Source organism: Syngnathus typhle, linkage group LG2, assembly GCF_033458585.1.
Source record: "Syngnathus typhle isolate RoL2023-S1 ecotype Sweden linkage group LG2, RoL_Styp_1.0, whole genome shotgun sequence".
In the NCBI taxonomy this organism is placed as follows: domain Eukaryota; kingdom Metazoa; phylum Chordata; class Actinopteri; order Syngnathiformes; family Syngnathidae; genus Syngnathus; species Syngnathus typhle.
This window is the reverse complement of record NC_083739.1, coordinates 12,361,174-12,381,754: the sequence shown is the minus strand read 5'-3', so window position 1 is coordinate 12,381,754 and position 20,581 is coordinate 12,361,174. Positions and strand designations below refer to the sequence as shown.

The following is a 20,581-nucleotide window of genomic DNA, read 5'->3' as shown; positions in this document are numbered from 1 at the left end:
CCTGCCATTTCTACAGATAAAGGAGAAGACCAGTGGTTGGTTGTGGCCATTTCTCTTCTTTTTTTCTTTTTTTCAAAGGCTATGTATACGGGAGAAACTCTAAACGGGTTATTAGGAATGTTTTAGAAACCGATTTTTTTTACCTTACCTGAATATTAACTGCCTTTAAATGTTGAGAGGCTCCGGGTCAAATAACACTGAGACACACAATATTTTTGTTTTGATTTGCAATCATTTTAGAGGTGAATGAAGTGCTCATTCCATCCTTTCAGAGATTTACACTTACATTACAAGATAGTAGCGACATGTCATGTTGCGACCAGAAGTGGGCATTCCGCACAGGGGATGAAAAAGTTAATAAAAAAAGAGGAACGATAGAAGTGGGTTCATCATCATGTTTTACGTTTTTTTTTTTTCTCGGACCGATGATAGAGGGAGGGATGGACCAGTGATAAAAGCCCTTCAAATGATGAGAGGGGACAGGGACGAAGGGACGATTGTATCATGAATAAGGATGGAATTTGGTCAAGTGCCCACCTCTGGTTGCTACTTCATTGGTATTTGGGTATCGCATGACGCTTCTGAGATACGAACACTGTTGGATCCTTTCCGCAGCAGCATGCCTTCGTTCTCCGCGGTAAGATACTCCAGGTGATGTCTGCCCCATCGTGGGGTTATGAGGCGTTTCCATCGCTGCAAACACAAATGTGGCCAGTTATACGGCTCTCAAATGAGTATTCAAAAGAAAGACTAAAGATCCAAGGCATATTTCAAAGGGTTTGAGGTATGTAAAATACAAAACAGACAAGCAGAAAAACTGACCTCCCGAAATGATCCGTTGGCACGCAGCAGTTTGTACACAACAGTGAGTGGGATGCAAAGCATGGAGGAAAGGGCCAATGTCCAGCCAAACAATTCACCCCACCACGGGTATATGTACAACTTGTTGTAGGTTAGGCGCTGATAGTTCATCAAATGAAATAGAAACACTCCCTACAAGCACACTTCAATGAATGTTGCTACCAGCAGACATGAAATATGAAAACATACAAATTAGTACTTACCATGCAGACAAGGGGCGTGATGTAGGACCAGCACCACTTCATGTACGGAAAGGGATGATAGCCGATCATCCGAGCCACGTCGTCCATGAAACGGTCTGCGCCTGACAAGAGGTCATAAGATACAGGGGTACAAGAGACTGAACGGAGAGCTCGTGTCTTACCATAGACCCACGCAATTACCACACATTCCCAGAAAGCTTGCCACAGCAGAGTGATGCCACTGGCAGAGTAGTAGTCAAACAACTGGAAGACATACATCCCTCCCTGGTAGAGAAAGCAGTGAATGAACACTGACATTTGTGAGTAAATACAAGCATTGATAACCAACTTGAAATTCCAACGTCTGCACCCATAGAGAAATATTAGTATGACGATTTGGGGTACAGTGATCTCTCGCTACTTCGCGGTTCGTTAATCGCGGCTTCACAAAAAGTTGTTATAATAAGAGTTCTAAAAACATATTTGCAGCATTGTACTTTGTTATAAAAGTTGTTATCATGAAAAACTTCTGAAAACACTTACAGTATTGTACCATGTTATAAAAAGTTGTTATAATAATAAAAAAGTCCTAAAATCATATTAACAGTATGTATACTTTAGCTACATCTTCATATACGTCGACAAAATGTGCACAGCGCTGCTATGGTAACTTGTGACCATTAGAGGTTCCTTTTTGACCAAGGTTAACAACAGAACGTCACATCTACACGCACACACACACACACACACACACACACAATTAAGGGAAAACTGTACCTCTGTGATCATGGACAAGTCAATGATGATGCAGACGAAACAGCAAACGGCGGCTACCATCTCTCGCCGCAACGTGCCAAAGGAGGATTTGGGAGGAAGCATGTCCATAAGTCCGGTTATGAAACCTTCTACCCCAACAAACTGAAATGAAAATGTTTGAGGTGAGAAATAGGCAAGAGCAAAATGAGTAAAATGAGTTATTGATGGAGAAACTGTGCTACCGAATTTTATTCTCTTGATAAATCTTTGTCTTTGATACAGTTGTTAGAATTCATACAGGTTCCTTAAATCTTGAACATTTGACTTTTGACAACAGTCTTATCATCATCATGGTGGTAACAGTAACTGCTTTAGCAGCACACATTTACAGTTAGGTCAAACACACTCTTCCACAATGTTCCAGACCGATTAACTGAGAAGCGCCCCAAATGAATGATTCCATATCTCACCTGACTATCCAAGCCAAGTACAAGTAACATAAAGAAAAAGAGTGCTGCCCAGAATGGAGCCAGAGGCATCAAAGTCACAGCCTTTGGGTAGGCTATAAACGCCAGGCCAGGTCCTACACAAACAGTTCAACAAAAGCAGCCTTGACTAATATTCAACTCTAAATTCAATAAGAAGTATATTCCGTATGACTTACCGCTCTCAGCTACCTTACTGATGTCCACACCTTGCTCTGCAGCCATGAAGCCCAACACAGTGAAAACGACAAAGCCCGCAAAGAAGCTGGTTCCGCTGTTAATGAGCGCCAGCACAAACGCATCCCTGGGAATAGAGAAAGGGCAGATTTCAAATGAGGAACGTCACTGTCGTTGGGTGGACCCTTCCATCTCTAAAACCATTATTTTTATGCTAACGATGTTTGTCGAGCCATTCAAACTTACTGGTAACAGTTGTAATAGAAGCGGTTGTAGCTGCCCAGTGCCGTCAGGGCACCCAGTCCGATGGCATAGGAGAAGAAAATCTGGGTTCCAGCATCAATCCACACCTACCACAAAGGTGTAAAAAAAAAATTGAATGACAGGTTTGGATGTAAAATTATTAAGCAGCCAAATACAGATAAGCGGATGTTCAGAAATACGAGTCTACCTGTGCTTCTCCTAGTTTGGACCAATCTGGTTTCAGGTAGTATACAATCCCATCAAAGGCTCCAGGTAGGGTGGCACCATGACCCAAAAGAATAACCAAAACCACGTACGGGAACAGAGCCGTGAAATATACAACCTGCAGGAAGAAGATAAATATTGAGTGTTATCAAAGAGGATTTTTATAAATATTAAAATAAATGCTGCACAACTCGTCACCCAGTTTTATCAATTGTACCTTCCCTGTGCTTTTAATTCCCTTCCATATGCAGAAGTAAACAATGACCCAGGTGGCAAGGAGGCACAGCGCCACCTCATAGTTGATGCTCCCTGGCTCATGAAGCCCGCTAGACAGATGGAGAACTTTATGCCTGCGAGCAAGAACACAAGATCGTGAGGGAGACAACTCTTTCAAACGGACTCTGCAAAAGCAAAGAGATAACAGTTTATCATGAGAGACAACGTACTCCCAGAACTCGATGACTGGGGAGCGCATGCCTTCCGTCTCCACGCAGCTGTCGTTCAGGAGTGACTGGTTCGAGGACACGTCTTGAGCAGCAGATGAGTTCACGCTGATGTTGCGGCAATTGTGGCTGAAGTTGACTGTGCAGTGGACGGTGTTCCAAGTGTGTCCGCAGGTGGCCCACGGCAACGGGTTGGTGAAAGAGTGGAAGAGAAAGTAGAGGCCCCACACCAAAATCATGATGTAGTAGGTATTGCAGAAGAACACAATCACCATAGACGCCAAGCCCAAACCTGGTCGGGAGAAGATGCGGGATCAGGACGAGAACGGATGTGACGGCGACCGTGTACTCTTCCTGTCTTAACTGACCTTTGAAAAGAGGCACGATGTTCCAGGCGGCAAGCCCTCCCTGCTTCATGAACTGGCCCAAAGCAACTTCCAGGAAGAAAACAGGGATGCCCCCGATGAACACCATTAGCAAGTACGGGATGAGAAAGACACCTGTACCACAAAACACAGATGCAGAGTGTACAAAAAGTCTACACACCCCTCTTCAAATGGTATTTTTTTTGTGACGTATAAAGATGAAACAGAGTTCTACGAAACCAAAATTGAACCTTTTGGTCATAATTCTAAAACAAATATGAATTGGGCGCGAGCATCATAGTTTGGATTGTTCTTCAACTAGAATTTGTGCTTCAACACAAGGTGGAGGGAATTAATAGCACTTGTTTTTGCACAATTTATTATTGTCTTAAGTTTCTACCTCCTCCGTTCTTGTAGCAAAGGTAAGGAAAGCGCCACACGTTGCCCAAGCCTACAGCAAAACCCACGCAGGACATGATGAAGTCCATCTGTCTGGTCCAGGTTTCTCTCTCTGCAACTCTTGGTTCCGATGAACCGCTGTCCTGGCTCTGGGGTGTAGCAGCATCTCTACCCTCACCGCATACTGAGCTCACTCCAGACACAGGCACAAGGGAATGAATTGACCCCCCAGCCTCTCCTTCAGACAGGTCTCCTGCTTCCATCCAGAGGCAATTTTCACCTGGATGAGAAAAGATAGGACTCAGACGTCTATTTTTTTTAAAAAAAGAAGCCATTTTCGCTTTTCTTGGTCCATAAATCGCCATGAGAAATATAACAAAATAGAGCAAGTAACATTTCGTAACAATTCTATTGCTCCTGCAAGATAGCGTTTAACTTGAAACAAAAAAGTACCACATGTTGCTCCATTTGACCAGTCAAGCAAAGCCAGGCAGTCACATGACCAGTCTCTCCAGCCTCATCACTCCACTTTTGTTCCAATAAGTTCTATGCAACCTTATTCCCATAAGGATATAGTTTGAGTTATATAAAGAATGTTGTGTGTAGATTGGTCGGGTGCATATATGATTAAGAAAGTTTTTGACTTGCCTTTCCCTTTAAAATACTTCTTTACTTTTACTCAGTTGTTTGGAAGACTACTTTGAACTAACTGAATTGTCGTAAATTTACTTGTACAAATCGTACTGTGTTTAAAACAACCCACATTTACCTTTAATTTTCTTGATGTTCTTTGCTGATTGCTGCCACTTTGCTTTTGAAACAGTTTTCTGACAATCTGATTATGTGACTCGAGAACTCGGTCAAAAGCGGTGAAAAGGAGGCCACCAATGATCGGGCCGCTGGATGGGGAGACTCAGAAGCCGTCGACGAAGCACTTGAAGGTTAGCCTGAAGAATCTCATTGATAGCCTTGAGCTACAGCAGATCCACAGTGAGGTAGAGTGGGATGGCGTTTGATAAGTTTTGCTTGAAGGAGTCTCGGCGAACGGAGCAAGTGCCCGGCGACACATAAACAGTCTCACTCGTGCGACACTCCAGACGTCACTGTTTGTGTCGCCACTACGTTGGGGCTTTGGTAAAGTAAAAGAACACAATGCGACAAAGAAGCACTTTAGGACGTATAGTGACGCAGCTCAACAACATCATATTCGTCATGATGGTTAGATTAGGTGGGTTGAGAAAATACATTTTTTTTTTACAAAGTGGTTTATACGAAAGTAGCTTGAACTGAATTTGTCCAAACAATATTCAACAAAATAACGATTTCGTGACTACAATGTATCACATGCGAAGGTGAGCGGATGCAGTCACCGCACTGCGCCCACATTTGCCAATAAACATCTAAAAAAGAAAAAAGTGCGTTTACTCCATGTGCATCATTAATGAAAACCACTATGAACATAAAACATACCTCAACAAATTATTATTAGTAAAGTATAAATAATATAGGCTACAAAGTGCAGCCACATTGCTGCAGCTGTTCGGTCTAAATATCTGTTGCAGCGGGTGCAACAACACAATAAGACCACCAGGGGGCAGTTTGTTCCGATTGTCCATGTTCTGGTCTCCCACTGATGGCGTTCCATTGCTCACAATTGGTCCGCTTTGTCTCCTCCTCCCCCCTTTGACTAGCAGAGGGGCCACTTTGACATCGTTGCCATGGAAACGCAGGGAGCTGTTGCTCTGACAACAGGCTTTTTATGATATTATCTAATGAGACAAGCCACCTGTACATCAATGAGGCGCTTGCACTTTGTGGCTCTTTGACAGGGGCGTCGAGTCGGCGAAGGTACCGGAGGATTAATAGGAGTGTATTTATAGCTTGGATGAGAGGCGGAAGGGAAAGACAAAATGCCAATGGCACGTGAGGGTTTTTCGTCTTGTATGCAGCCTGCTCCCAGCCAACAACTAATCAATTGCAAATATTTGTCCATAATAAATTTATGGCTATTCGATCTGGGTGGCTCCCTTATGTGAGACTTCACAGGTTCATAGGCTGGAATCGCATTCATAATTGCGCGTGAGTATATTTATAGTCAGTGTTCACGCGACTCTTCTATTTCAAGGAGCCAGCGTCACGTTGACCTTTTATTTCTATTTTTATGAGCTGAGCACTTATTGATTTCAACTAATGTAAAGTCAAAACTCATGCAGGGATTTGTCACTCATTGTCTTGATATCTCACTGCCGTTTTAGGTGACTTTAAAATGTTTAGCGGATTTATAAAGCATATGCAGGTGTATGTACTTTAGAAAAGAAAAAAATGACTATATAAATACATAAAAAATAGAAAACTGCATTCAATTTTGGGTCTTTTATTGAGTCTCAACTGTCCATACTGTCAACGTTTGTGTGATCTTTCTTATCCTAGTCTAACTTTCATTGGGGAGAAATACTGATAATGATAAAGTCCTAATATTGATAACACTAAATCACAGACACAAACACTGGATACATAAGTTCATAGCACATTTGGATCTGAAGATGGATTGTCGTTTATCTTCTTTTTTTTTTGCACAGTATGACGTAATAGAGATTGTGGAAAGCAACATGGAGCTCTCGCACGCACGCACGCACGCACACACACACACATCTCCAATTGTTGCATTTTAGCAGCAGATGTGAGGTTTCACAAGTATTTTCATTTCATATTCACATGGTGATTCGACCGTATCGAACTGGATGAAGTTGCTGGAACCCTGACAGAGAGCGCTTAAGTGCAAGCACAAGGGACACACGCGAGACAAGACAGCACAAGAAGCAGAGAAAGAGAGCGCTGGTGAGCAGAGGAAGAGTCAAGGAGCAGGGAAGAGTGGAAAAGACATGTTATAACCGGAGGTGTGTGTATCACTTATTTTCCAATCTAATAGTAGGCCCATGTGGGGCCTAGATATTCTAGCAATTTTCCAGCTCTTACCACTCAAGTTTTATTCATATTAGGGGAACTAATTTACGGGAACTTATGTACAAATGATGACGGTGACTTTGAGCTCTCGGGGGTTTTGACTCATACGGCACTTTCGAAGAGATGGTCATTCTTAGATCCTGCAGGGGGCAGCAGTTTGGCCTCGCTCTCTGGGGCGAGGTACTCCAGGTGATGTTTGCCCCAAATAGGGGTGGTCAGGTGCTGCCAGCGCTGCATGAGGAAAAATGAAATCGATTCGGTTTTCCAAGGTCAGGTTTGAACGGACATCACAAATAACCGAGTTTGAAAGACCAGTTAGGCTTGTCTGTCAGGTGGCCTAGAAAGAGACTTTGATAGATAAGTGTTTGATGAAGACATGCATTTGGAATCGTTACACTCCAGCACTGAGACAAGCAACTTTGTATCACACATGACATTCCTGTCTGAAGCGTAATCCAAATGACTTTTAACAAACAGCAGTATCTATGGTGACGCATTCTTCATGATTTTGGACAATTACAAAGAGGAAAAACAAGAAAACCTTTCTCAACATGCAGTCAAACGTACTGACCTCCCGCAGTGATCCTTTGCTGCGCAGCAGCTTGTAGACAACAGTGAGTGGGATACAAAGCATGGAGGAAAGGGCCAAAGCCCAGCCAATCATTTCACCCCACCATGGGTATGTGTACACAGTGTTGTAGGTTAGGGGCTTGTAGTTAACCACATGGAACAGGAACACTCCCTGGAAGCACATTTCAATGTCACCAGCTACCAGTGGGCACACCTAATATGACAATCACTGGCGGAGCTAGGATATTTTCCTAGAGTGGACAGCAAGAAAAAAAAATACAACCCCCAAAAATTCTTCAGAAAATGCTGATGAAGATTCAGTTCATCTTCTTTTTCGGAGATTGGTGGAAATGTGAAAAAGAAATTTGAAATAAAATGGAAAATACCCAAAAGTCAATCATCGGCACCAGGCATATTCCAGTGGGGGCCAGTGGCTCCGAGACCCCCCCACCTCTAGCTCCGCCACAGAAAAAACTATAAAATGATCACTTACCACACAGACAAGGGGTGTAATGTAAGACCAGCACCACTTCATGTAGGGAAGGGGCTGATAGCCGATCATACGGGCCACGTCATCCATGAAACGGTCTGCTCCTGACAAGAGGTTCCAAAAAACATTGTGAAATTCTACTGGCCTTGATATTTAATCAAGACACGCTGTCAACAGAGAGTTCGGATCTTACCATAGACCCACGCAATCACCACACATTCCCAGAAAGCCTGCCACAGCAGAGTGATGCCACTGGCTGAGTAGTAGTCAAACAACTGGAAGACATACATCCCTCCCTGGCAGGAACAAACAACACGAGCATAGTTAATGTGAAAAATTTCCAGTTAATATTTTATACGCGACCTAATTTGAGCATTCCGGCTGCTTAGTCATGCTCGAAACGGTTTAATGCGCTCATCGATGTGTGTCGGAAAAAAAACATCCTCAAAACATCTTTGAGAACAAATGGCTTCATATTTGTAGATAAAAATTACCCATATCACTTTTTATATGACACTTATCTGTATTTTGGTTGCTAAGTATAAATCAATAATCTTGCCAACAGGAACCAAACTGGACTTTGGTACTGATAAGCCCGCCCAGCCTTTTGTCCCATTGAGTACAATTGTTCTAACTGGTTAAGAAGGTTGAGTGATGTACCTCTGTGACCATGGACATATCAATGATGAAGCAGATGACGCAGCAGATGGCTGCCACCACCTCTCGCCGCAAGGAGGCAAGGGGTGACTTGGGTGGAAGCATGTCCATGACTCCGGTTATTAGACCCTCTACTCCGACAAACTTGAAAAATAATGTCAAATGACAGCAGGGAAGTAGATGAGAGTCACATTGAAACACAAGTCAGAGTGAACTTATGGCTTGGTCATTGTACTATTTCAACTCAAGTCCAGAACTCATTTGCACGGGTATTATTATCGACAGATCTTGAGGTATCATCTTTGCAAGAGCGTTTCAACTTATCATGAGGGACAACCTCCAAAATAACTTGAATGGGTAACAGCTGTAGTAGCTCGTGTCACATGAGCCAAGAAACGAGGCAAAGAATAGCCAACGAGAGAGCATGAATGGACAGTGGAATGACTGTGAATAAGACAGAAGATCACTGACAAATGACAATTGATGTAGGCACAGACAGGCACATAACACACTGCACAGAAATGCAAAGCTGAAATGAACAAGTGGAGCACAAAAATAAGAATGGAAGAGCTCTTTTTTTATGATAGACTATCTTACCTGACTGTCCAAGCCAAGTACAAGTAACATGAAAAAGAAGACTGCTGCCCACAGTGGTGCCATGGGCATCAAAGTCACAGCCTTGGGGTAGGCAATAAACGCCAGGCCAGGCCCTACACATAAACAAGCAATTCGGTGTAAAAGGCATTTTGGCGGAGTCTTTTTCAGCATCTTTGGTCTACTTACCGCTCTCAGCTACCTTACTGATGTCCACACCTTGCTCTGCAGCCATGAAACCCAACACGGAGAAGACGACAAAGCCTGCAAAGAAGCTGGTTCCGCTGTTAATGAGTGCCAGCACAAACGCATCCCTGGAAAAGAGTTCATAAAAACACAGCAGACAAACACAAAACATAGGATTACAAGTGGCTTCCTAATATGTTGAAACAGGACAAGCAGGACACAAGGAATATTGGCAAGAGAAAAGCTGGGCTGGGATGACAAATGGGGGATAAAGAGCAGATAAATATATCTCGACAAGCTGCTGTTGTCCTCATTGTGATCCACAGCAAATATGGCAACAGGTCTGAGGGGAGATAGGGTGAAAGATCTCATGGCTACTCGGTTGATCTAAACATATCCCCTCACAGGATGAATCATGCATGTACAAATATGGAAACTATGAAATCAGATACTCTCCCTATTTGGAAGTTATCACTCTGAACTGAATTTCTTAATGTACAAGCAATTAGTCAAGACAAATCATCTCTCGCGGGAAAAGAATGATATTAATTGATGTTGGTCATTAATAAATTGCAGCAGCTACGAGCCTCACTCACCCAGCAGAAGCATGTCCGAGCATATCTGAGAACACTCGGGGGAATCCTAATGCACGTGCGTGATCGAAATAATCGAGCATCGGAGCGACGGGGTTAACAAAGCTGCGTATCTACACAACGCCAATTAAAGGTCCTCTCTAACCACACTTACCGTTAAATAAACACTTAAGACAGCACTTAACAGCCACGTAAACGTGTTGCACCACACACACACACTATGCTTGCTAACGGTCAATTAGTCATTAAAGTCTCAACCTACTGTTTCAATTTGAGAGCCTGAGAACCTTTGCACATGACACATTCACAATATTTCACTGTAGCAGCACAAAACCCAGACACGGATTTACAACAGCTAAATTTACAGTGGACTTTTTCCTGAGCTAATCTAAGACTGTTTGAGAAGCAGAGCTAAGCTAATACCTCAAGAGCTGAACTGATCTTTCAGCTACCAATTAAGGTCAAAGCTGAGAAGATGCCAGAGGGCCGGCCATTCACCAGGTTGGAGCTACTGTGGTCTGCTCACTACGCACAAAATGCACACTCACGGACTGCTAACCAATGTTGTTCAAAGCTAAGTTACAGCGAAGTCACTCGACCATCAGCTTGTGATAGCCTCAATGTTAAGAATAAAATTTCCGTACAACTCAAATGCGCTGCTGGCTAGCTTCGGGCCAAAGTTAGCCTAGTGCTAACAAGCTTATATTTCTGTCACTTTAATTTGTAGAACATGCAGAGTATTTTTGGTTGGGCAGCAAGTTTAGTGCCTCGTGATATAAATGTAAATATTTATAGATACAGTATTTATATATAGCATACTCGGGTCAAAGGTCACAGAAAGCAAATATCGCTGATGTTTGCGATATGTTGCGTTCTTTTCAGAGCGGGTTCCAGTGGGGGTCTGTTTTCACACAGTGTTACTTACTGGTAACAGTTGTTGTTGAAGCGGTTGTAGCTGCCCAGTGCCGTCAGGGCACCCAGTCCGATGGCATAGGAGAAGAAAATCTGGGTGCCAGCATCAATCCACACCTACCACAAAGGTGTCGGACCAATTTTGAATGGCAGGTTTGGATGTAAAATTCAGTCATTAAGCAGACCAATACAGAAGAGCAGATGTTCATAGAAATACAAGTCTACCTGTGCTTCTCCTAGTTTGGACCAATCTGGTTTCAGGTAGTATATAATCCCATTTAATGCTCCAGGTAGTGTGACACCATGGGCCAAAAGAACAACCAGAATCACGTACGGGAACAGTGCTGTGAAGTACACAATCTAGAGGAAGAAGGAAAATACAGAAGATGAACAGGAGATATGTCTTGGATTTGGGTAGGTAGGTGAAGTTGAACTGAAATAAATACTATGTCAGAAGTACTCACATAGTGAAAATTAACAGTAAACATTCAAACTTGTTACATTAAATGAAGTGCATTAAAAAATGCATGGACTAGAAACAGGCTAGTGCTTATCAATGTGGTCTGTTTGTTATGGTCAAAAGTAACTGCACCAAAGTATGTTTTTATCACTTTGATTAAGCGATTACCTGCTTTGTAAATACTCAAGTCTTAAGCCCATTAGGTCCTCGGTGTAGATGTGTAATGGGCCCTGTCAAGTTACTTTGAAGAAAAGGTAGCCTGTAAAATGGAAAGCCAGACAATTTGTAAACCACCTGCAAGAGCAGGGGTTTTTGGCAGACCTTTTCAAACGTCGAAAAATGCTGCCCCTGCTACCCAGTGACAGTCTAGACTACGTCAGTATGGGAAAAGTCAAGTACTGAGAAAGCTCATTTTTGCCTTGATCTGGGGGAGAGTATGGCCTCTTTCCAAATTGCAAATATGGTGGAACGCCGCTAATCGGCTTACAGCAGGGTAGCTGATTCTCATTCTTATTCTTTTCCCCTTGCCTTGAAATGTGGCGACTGGAGACACAAACTAGGCACTCCATATGCTGTAAGCAACTAAGCATAGCGCTGCATTGGACAGCAACAATACAACACTGAGAATTGTTCATTATAGCGCACCATAAAGGATCAGTGTATTTATACAGCGATCCCCCCCCCATTAAGTCGCGGGTCACGCTTTGCGGTCCCGGTCCATTGTGGATTCATCTCGGGTTTTTAAAAAAAAATATTGTTTGTATTTGAGTGTTATCCGTTACTCTTCCTCTCATTCGCAATAGATCGTGTTTGTTCAAGTAAAAGTTTCTGTCAATGCAATCAAATGTGCATATTTGAATAGAGTATCTCCATATTGCAGGTGTCATTTATTACTGGGGTGGTCCGTATCGTAACCCGCATGATGGAGGGGGGATTACTATACATTTAATGTCTGACTGAAGTATAGTTGAAGCGCACATTTAGATGATTAAAAAGCAATCGCATAACAAGTAGAAGAATGCGAGCTCTAACGGGTTTCAGTCTCGACACTGATCCTCTCACTACACCAAATCTGATTGGGGATCAAAGGGCAAAATGCCACCATTTCTTTGGAGGGGGGTTCAGGTAACCACACAATCATAGCCTATAACTTTGGTAGTGGAAAGAGACTGGCTCTAAACACATGATAATTAATCTATGCTTGTAATTAGTGATTTGTAAATCAAGAGGAAACCTACCTTGCCTGTAGATTTGACTCCCTTCCACATGCAGAAGTAAACAATGACCCAGGTGACGAGGAGACACAGCACCATCTGGTAGCTGATGTCGCCAGGTTCATCAATGCCACTGGACAGGCGAAGAACGTTGCGTCTGTGGACGACAACACAAGCGTCATCACATCTGAGCAAATTCAGATCAGTTGTGAAGCCTTGTAAAGCTACAACGACACACTAAGTACTCTATGGACACATTTTTAAGACACGTAGGTGATTTCAACATGTAATTGAAATTGTGTCCACCCTGTCATTGTGGGGTCAAAGAAACCTCCGATGTGACTTTACGAGTAGCGTTTCGTCTTCAATCGAGTTTCGACTTCCATTGGGTATTTGAAGAATGTATCTTTCTTTTATCATTTTCATCATGTTATGTGTGCAGTTAGACGCTATCAAGCTCAACACTCTCTCATAGCAAAATATCAATTGACATAAAAACCTTCCACAAATTCAAAATTCATTTTTTTAAAACCAGATTTTTAAACAGCCAGATCGCTGACTGAATTATGTTGCTAATCGAATTAGCTACACTAATAAATGTTAACATTAGCCTAGAATGTCCACCCTGCTGATAAGTCAATAAGATTATTGTTGCATTCAATTTACATCGTTGTTATTTTTTTTTAGAAACATTTTATACATATCAGTGCTCTTAAGATTTTCCACGTAAACGTTTATGAGCCTTGCTTTGTGCATTGTAGAATAAAAGGATCGCGATAAAGTTGAAAAGCATACCCGTTTTGGCAAAGACCAACACAAGAAATAAGGCATCTGGCAACATGTGTATCCAATACAATGTAATATATTACTACAATGGGAAGATAAAATATACATACTCCCAGAACTCAATGACAGGGGAGCGCATGCCTTCCATCTCCATGCAGCTGTTGTTAAGGAGTGAAAGGGTCGCGGACACGTCCAGTGGAAGCACAGAGGCGAGAGGCTTGACGGCTTGCGCAGCAGATGATAGCTGAGACAACTGGGCCACACTGCGGTTGTGGCAGGTGCGCCGGAAGTCCTCTGTACAGTTGGGGGTGTTCCAAGTGTGTCCGCAGGTGGCCCACGGAAGTGGGTTGGTGAAAGAGTGGAAGAGAAAGTAGAGACCCCACACCAGAATCATGATGTAGTAAGTGTTGCAGAAGAACACAATCACCATCGAGGCCAAGCCCAAACCTGGTCGGGAGAAGATGCAGATCGGGACATGAATGAATGAAGTGACGTCAACTGCGTTCTCTTCCTGTCTGACACTGAGCGGTAACCTTTGAAAAGAGGCGCTATGTTCCAGGCGGAGACCCCTCCCTGTTTCATGAACTGCCCTAAAGAGATTTCTAGGAAGAAGACAGGGATGCCCCCGATGAACACGATCAGCAAGTAGGGGATGAGGAACACACCTGCAACAGAAAACAACACAGCTTGTCACGTTGTATCTAGGACCCGGACAAGGTCGGACAGAATAACATTCATCTCATGTGCTTGACTTCCTGCCCAAACCTACTGAACAGCATTTACGGATTCAAGAGAAAGAGTGTAATCGGTGAAATTCCCGCCGATTATGATCATTTTGAAAGTCCTAGTATCGGCTGATATTTTAGACCCGCTCATTACAAATCACTAAAACGTTATACTGCGTCTAGTGAAAAGCAGTGAAAGGTGGGCTTGCGTTACAAACAAACAGTATCCCTGTCAGAAATACAATTTACTAATTGAGCTTAAGAGTCCTTGTATCCTTGAGAGTCCTTGATATATTAATCACATTTCAAGTATAAATCACATTTCTGAGAAAATCAGATACAGGTATTTATTTGAATGCTACAGATTGGTTAATTGTTATGTTAATCAACATTTCTTGCCTGTTACCACCAGAATTGAGATAGTTTGAATGAGACCAAACCATGGTACCTGTTATTTAAAAAATAAAATCAGTTATCCGCTTTAAGTGTTCAATGCTGTCAGCACAAGGGAAAGCAAATACTGATGAGATATTAAAGCAATATTTAATTCTTATGGACTCCCAAAATGTTACATAAGGTGCACAGATAGAGCCAAATTTAAAGTGGTGAAATGCAAATGTCGGAAAGAGAAAAAAAAAAAGTTTGGTCTTTGAGACGGCAAACAGATGATGGATAAGTAAATTAGTCCTGATAGAGAAAGCGGGGACTTGTTTTAATTTGATTGGATGGATTTTGCCCGGAGCGAGCTACTTTCCACAGGCGGTATGGAGAAAGCATTCTATGAATATGAAGGATAACGGAACAAAAACGAAGGCCATGAGGTGATTCAAATTCAAAATGAAAACAATTGCAACTACACGATGCCACTACAGAGAAAATGAGGTGGTCATGTGACCGACCGCCTGTGACGCAGTGCACGGGCTGGCTTACAGCAAAGGAGGGAAAGATGGATGGAGCACAGAGAAGTGAGGCTGGAAAAAAAAAGTGGGACGATGCCACAGCTGGGATTTGCGGGTGGGAGGATTGGCAAAAAAGACAAACACATCAATCGGTAGTGAACATCAGGCCGATGGGCACCGAAGCGGGGTTATCGATTGGCAATTTATGTCTCACTCACATGTCATTCTGCGGGAGCGGAGGGCTGCCGCCTTATAAGGCAACATTGGTGAGCGTGACTCAAACAGAAGAGGTAGGGGCGGGCGGGAGAGACAGAGACACAGAAGAGAGCACGAGATGAGATGGGAGGCGTGAATGGAATGAGTGGAGGGAAAAAGGCTTTTTGCAGCAATACCCCAAGCTAACCTACTAGCTGAACTTATGGGCAACTGCATCCCAAATAGGCTTAAGTAAATCCTCATTTAATCATAACTGGACCAAACACGACGGGCCGAGCAGCAGCAGCAGCAGCAGCAGCAGCAGCAGCGTCACGATAAATAAATATGGGCATTTATTCCAAACAGAGTGGGAGTTGGACTCAGCTCTTATCAGAAAGTGCTGCTGTCTACTCTAGGCTGGTCAAGGACACAAAATGAATTTGTTGACTTGTAAAGGCAAAGGGAGGGAGAAATTGCACAGGGCAGGTTATTGTTATTGTGTGTCCCTATGCCACCTTATCAGGCAGGCAGACAGTGGGAGAGCGAGAGAGAGAGAGAAAGAAAGAGAGAGAGCACCTTCATAAAGCTGCAACAGTGTCGGGCAGGAGCACAGGGGGTGGACTGTGTCAAACAGGCCATTGTTATCCGATACCAGAAGGTGGGTATCAGTACTGTGGGTCACAAGACACACTCAAACGAGAGGGAGGGAAGGCTGGACTAAGATACACCCAACCACCCAATGGCCTTAATTTCAACAAAACACATCGTAAAAATATGGACAAGTGGGCGGGTCGGGGGTAAGAGAAGGGCAAAGTCTGAGAAGGTTACTATGGATGAAAATGGAAAGGACGCAGAGAGAGGCGTACGCCATGTGACCGCAGGACATGGTGTACATCTGTTAAGCAACTATAATAAAGTGAATGGTGGAAGAAGAGGTGGAGGGAGGGGGGAGGGGTGGTCTACGTGCTCACAACCAGGCAACAATAATTTGTTGGTCTACTTTTGCTTTCATTTATAGCTGTCAGGTGACAACATTTTACAACTGACAACGTCATCAGATTGTAAATAGGCTCATTAATAAAACCTGTCCCTGTGACAACATGACAATATGGCGTGACCTTGACCTGTTTGCGGGATATGGGACCTTTCTGCCAACAACAGGCATTGACAGACGTCCATGACACAACTCTTGCTTTAAACTTACAGCAAATATTACATGACCGGCCAAACATTAACATATTACAACGGCATGTCATCATGGGATCATAACAAACTTGAGCTCTGTTTTCATGGCCTAATATGTCATGCACTTACGTTGACTTTTCCTTTAAAGGGCACTTGTTGAAATGATTACAAATACCTCAAATTATCATTGTTATCGATTCACTTTGATGACCTTACATGATCAGTTTACATCTTTTCTCCAGAGGTGATGAAAACAAGATCTGTTTGTACAGCAGATACAAAAAGTCTACACACCCCTGTTTGATTGTGAAGAGTTGTGATTTAAAAAATGGGCTATGATAAATTACTTAAAGTTCTGGTTCTAAATAGCAAGCAGTGTTGGCACAAAACCTTAAGGCTTCTACAAGAATGCAAAAAAAATGTCAGGAGAAGCCTACTTCAACATCTGAACTTTATTTGGGGTTAAGCAAAGGTTCTTAAAATAGTGACTTGTTATGCTGACTCCCAATTAATGAGGTGGAGAAACGTGATTGGTTAATTCTGAACACAGTTAATTGGGCATGTGCAATTTAGTGCAACCACATTATCTCAGTTATTAATTTGTATTTCTCTTATCAATTGTACAGGTCACATTAATAATGGAATGTTTTGGGGGAAATTTTATATTAGGGGTATGTAGACTTTTTATTTCAGCTGCACGTGCTATTGTCTATAGAAAACGTATGGCTGGATCTTCTGCTTCATAATCAAGCAAGGAAGGTCCATTTTAAAGACTTTCATTCTTTTGAACTTTGATTTCTTGTTTAATACTGTAAATGATTCATGACAAAAAAGCCCCAACTTTGCCCCTGTTTGCCAATGTCATGTTTTTGTACACATCATACGACAAAGTACATAAGGGCTAGCGGAAACTCACCTCCTCCGTTCTTGTAGCAAAGGTAAGGGAAGCGCCACACGTTGCCCAAGCCGACAGCAAAACCCACGCAGGACATGATGAAGTCCATCTGTCTGGTCCAGGTTTCTCTTTCCACCGCTGGAACCACATCAGCCGCAGCAACAGTTCCATCCTGGATCTGTGGAGGACCAGTTCCTCCACCGTCGGCGCGGCCTGGGCCGGCTCCGGGCACCGACACCAGGGGGTGAGCTGATCCCCCACCCTCACCTTCGGATATCTCCCCAGCCTCCAACTGAGGGAGGCTGATTTCACCTGGAAGGGAAAAGACGGGAAGATTGTTAACTTAATAGTCTTCGTCCTGAGTCACATGAACCATATATAGCGATGCAAAGTCTACACACCTTAAAAAAACGTCAAGTTTTTTGTAGACCATAAGAAAAAATGTCCAAACTGTTTACACCTATACCTACTTTTAAAAACTAAAATAATGTGGTCGCAAAGTGTTCGCAGCGTTATATAACTAAGGATTTGATGGTGTTCAATATTAATCACATTCCAAAACTCAAATGAATGGGTGTCTGCACGCACCTGCCACCACTGGCAGAGCTAGGAATTTTTCCCTTGAGGGGGGGCGCGTCATGGAGGTGCCAAGGACATCTCAGGGATTCCGCAAAACAAATACAAGCCCCCTAATTTCTTTAGAAACCGTTGATAGACATGTTCCCTGGGATATGTGGAAAGAAATTAATCATTTGGCCTGGCAACTGGGGGGGTCCAAGTATAATGGGGGGGTTACAGCGCCCCCGCAGCCTCTATCTAGCTCCGCCAGTGACTGTCACCATTTAAAGTGCCTGCTTTCGGGCAGTTTCTTCCACTTTAAGCGGGATCATACACATGGTAGAGAGAATTGTTCCATATATTAGTCAGTGACAGCACAAAACGCCCAAGCTTCTGCCCGAAACAAAAATAGGAAAGGCTTACCAGAACACCTGATGTGCAACCACATTATCTCTTCTTTTTACTTCCCTTCTAAAAAAGCCTTTTTTCCATTGAGTTGTACAGGCTCTATTTTTTTTAATTCATGGTATTTGAACAAGGGTATGTAGACTTTCTTTTTTATAACCACTGCAAGCCGACGGAAGGAGAGAGAGATTGTGCGTTATTCGACGATTACTTATAACGTGCCTTCAGGCTTCAAGAAATGCTCAGCATCCTATCTTCATCATGCCAGCCCGACAAATTGTTGTTTCTGCTCATATTGCAGTTGTGTTGACATCACTAAGTGAACCCTCCCCCGACATTCATTGTGCCTGTCTGCGTCTCAGTCAGGATGATTGGTGTGCTGCAGCACCGAGCAACTGACCACACTCTATGTCAGCACCTCGGGCTTTTCTGCGCGTCGTAACCGAGCTCGCTTTTTCGGTATTTTGGATGCATTACTTGGGAGTGTTTACAAGAAACAAAAGCTAAGGCGTACGTACAATTGCACGAGTATTAGAGCAGCCGACTCTTGTGAGGCAGCTCAATCCAGATCAGAGCAGTTTGGGGTGTGTGTGATCAGAAGAGCAATCGAGTAGGCAAGGTAAAGGAATGGCTGTGGCTTCGACTGCCTTGAAAGGAATAAACAGATGAGCAAATCTGCGAGAGTGATACATTAGAATTTATACTTTGACTAAGATGGCAATCATGCTAAATGGAAATTTTGTTTGGAGCTCATTCCATTCATTTGCAACCTTATCCTATTCAGGGTCACGGGTGAGTTGAAGCTTTTTTTAGCTGAGCAGTCAATCAGGGCACAAGCATTACTTATGGACAATTGACAGTCTTCATTCAACCTGACGTGTAGGCCTGAACCCAGGTTTGAACCGAGAACTTTTCATTTCACAGCCATAACCCAATCAAATTGGAATATGTTTGAGTGAAAAGTTTGAAAAGGTTTGGATCTGGACTACGTGTCAAAGTCACCAAATTCCAGGAGGCTGTAGTATTTGAGATTTCCTTTGAACTGATCTAAAATGTTGGGTTGTGCCGATAAATATTGAGCGTGAACATCAAATCCTGGTACTGAGGATGCACAATGTTAAAGCTGTCACTCGATCCTAGAATCTATGATAACAATGATGCAACATACTCACCTCGATTACTTTCTTCCAATTCTGCTGACATATTGTTGAACTGTTCCAGAAAAAAATGGATATGGAATTTAAATTGGGGAGATGGAGACGAGAGCTGGCTGCTGGTTTTTAGACCAGGGAGGGTAAACGTGCCAAGAGAGGCAGATATGTTTAGCACCCTCTTTGATTTGATCAGTTTATTTCACCTTTGAAATATAAAAAAATACAATTAAGAATATTAAGAAGTCAGGTTTTTTTTCCACACGTTTGAACGCTTCAGCACAGCCAAGAGATGATTTTTTTTAAAAATGTCAGCAAGCGCCGCGGGACGCAGGAGACTCAGAAGCAGTCGACGAAGCACTTGAAGGTAAGCCTGAAGAATCTCATGGAGGACAGTTAGACGAAAAAAAGCCGGCGCTTTTGAGTGAAAGGGTGCGTTTTAAAAGGAAGAAAATCTTTTCCAACGAGTTGTTCCAAAAGACGATTCAGGACTCCGTGGTGGACCTACTGGTGATGCCGCGGTGCAGAATGAGAGAACAAGTGACGTTCCAGACATTGTCGTCACCCTTCCACCCCCTCCCGCACTGCTGAGACGTGATTGGCTGATGAGAGCGTGCACGTACACTGCATCATCATCATCATCATCATCATCATCATCAGAACCGCCACGGTAAAATGACAGTCCCGTGGATGGATGGCTTGATAGCACCGCATACGTCACTGCAAGTGCACGCAAATTAAGCAGGCTTTCAAATTGCATCTTCATGGCGGCTGCCATGTTGCGACGCATCAAGCTGCAGGTGCAAAAACGCGCTGCCCACCTCCAGCTAGACATTTGACTTTTACCGCATCACACTCAAATAACATGACATTTCATTGAGGACTCGTTGCCGAGACTTGCATAAATCTAAGATTGATAGAATGCTGCCTTAATTTGGTGGCGGGTTTAATATTGCGAACCGACGTCCTGCTGACCAACCATCCATTACGGTCGCTGCAGGGTTTA

The 20,581-nt window shown here is 43.1% G+C and overlaps 2 protein-coding genes across 2 annotated transcripts; both read right to left on the bottom strand.

Annotated features, from left to right (window-relative positions):
- Positions 1-546: 546 nt before the first annotated feature.
- On the bottom strand, positions 547-4,399 carry LOC133150002 (sodium- and chloride-dependent creatine transporter 1-like). Its single transcript, XM_061272263.1, has 13 exons — positions 4,138-4,399; positions 3,741-3,872; positions 3,376-3,664; positions 3,147-3,279; positions 2,913-3,047; positions 2,708-2,811; positions 2,464-2,588; positions 2,270-2,382; positions 1,821-1,961; positions 1,226-1,328; positions 1,065-1,165; positions 823-993; positions 547-693 (listed from the first exon to the last, which is right to left on the bottom strand). Exons 1-13 carry the CDS (start codon positions 4,397-4,399, stop codon positions 547-549), a joined length of 1,956 nt encoding a protein of 651 aa, XP_061128247.1.
- Positions 4,400-6,494: 2,095 nt separating this feature from the next.
- On the bottom strand, positions 6,495-20,121 carry LOC133149389 (sodium- and chloride-dependent creatine transporter 1-like). Its single transcript, XM_061271870.1, has 14 exons — positions 19,597-20,121; positions 17,483-17,773; positions 14,096-14,227; positions 13,673-14,009; positions 12,801-12,933; positions 11,328-11,462; positions 11,116-11,219; positions 9,601-9,725; positions 9,415-9,527; positions 8,821-8,961; positions 8,354-8,456; positions 8,164-8,264; positions 7,672-7,842; positions 6,495-7,331 (listed from the first exon to the last, which is right to left on the bottom strand). The coding sequence occupies exons 1-14, from the start codon at positions 19,625-19,627 to the stop codon at positions 7,203-7,205; spliced, it is 2,046 nt and encodes a 681-aa protein (XP_061127854.1). The 5' UTR covers positions 19,628-20,121; the 3' UTR covers positions 6,495-7,202.
- Positions 20,122-20,581: the final 460 nt, after the last annotated feature.

Excerpts from the sequence above, each read along its gene's own strand:
- LOC133150002 (XM_061272263.1), bottom strand. The coding sequence starts at position 4,399 with ATGGAAGCAGGAGACCTGTCTGAAGGAGAGGCTGGGGGGTCAATTCAT. Across the intron at positions 3,873-4,137 it reads TTGCTACAAGAACGGAGGAG|GTGTCTTTCTCATCCCGTAC; the intron begins GTAGAAACTTAA and ends TTTGTGGTACAG. Across the intron at positions 3,665-3,740 it reads CATCGTGCCTCTTTTCAAAG|GTTTGGGCTTGGCGTCTATG; the intron begins GTCAGTTAAGAC and ends TCTCCCGACCAG.
- LOC133149389 (XM_061271870.1), bottom strand. The coding sequence starts at position 19,627 with ATGTCAGCAGAATTGGAAGAAAGTAATCGAG. Across the intron at positions 14,010-14,095 it reads CATAGCGCCTCTTTTCAAAG|GTTTGGGCTTGGCCTCGATG; the intron begins GTTACCGCTCAG and ends TCTCCCGACCAG. Across the intron at positions 9,528-9,600 it reads CAGTAAGGTAGCTGAGAGCG|GGCCTGGCCTGGCGTTTATT; the intron begins GTAAGTAGACCA and ends GTTTATGTGTAG.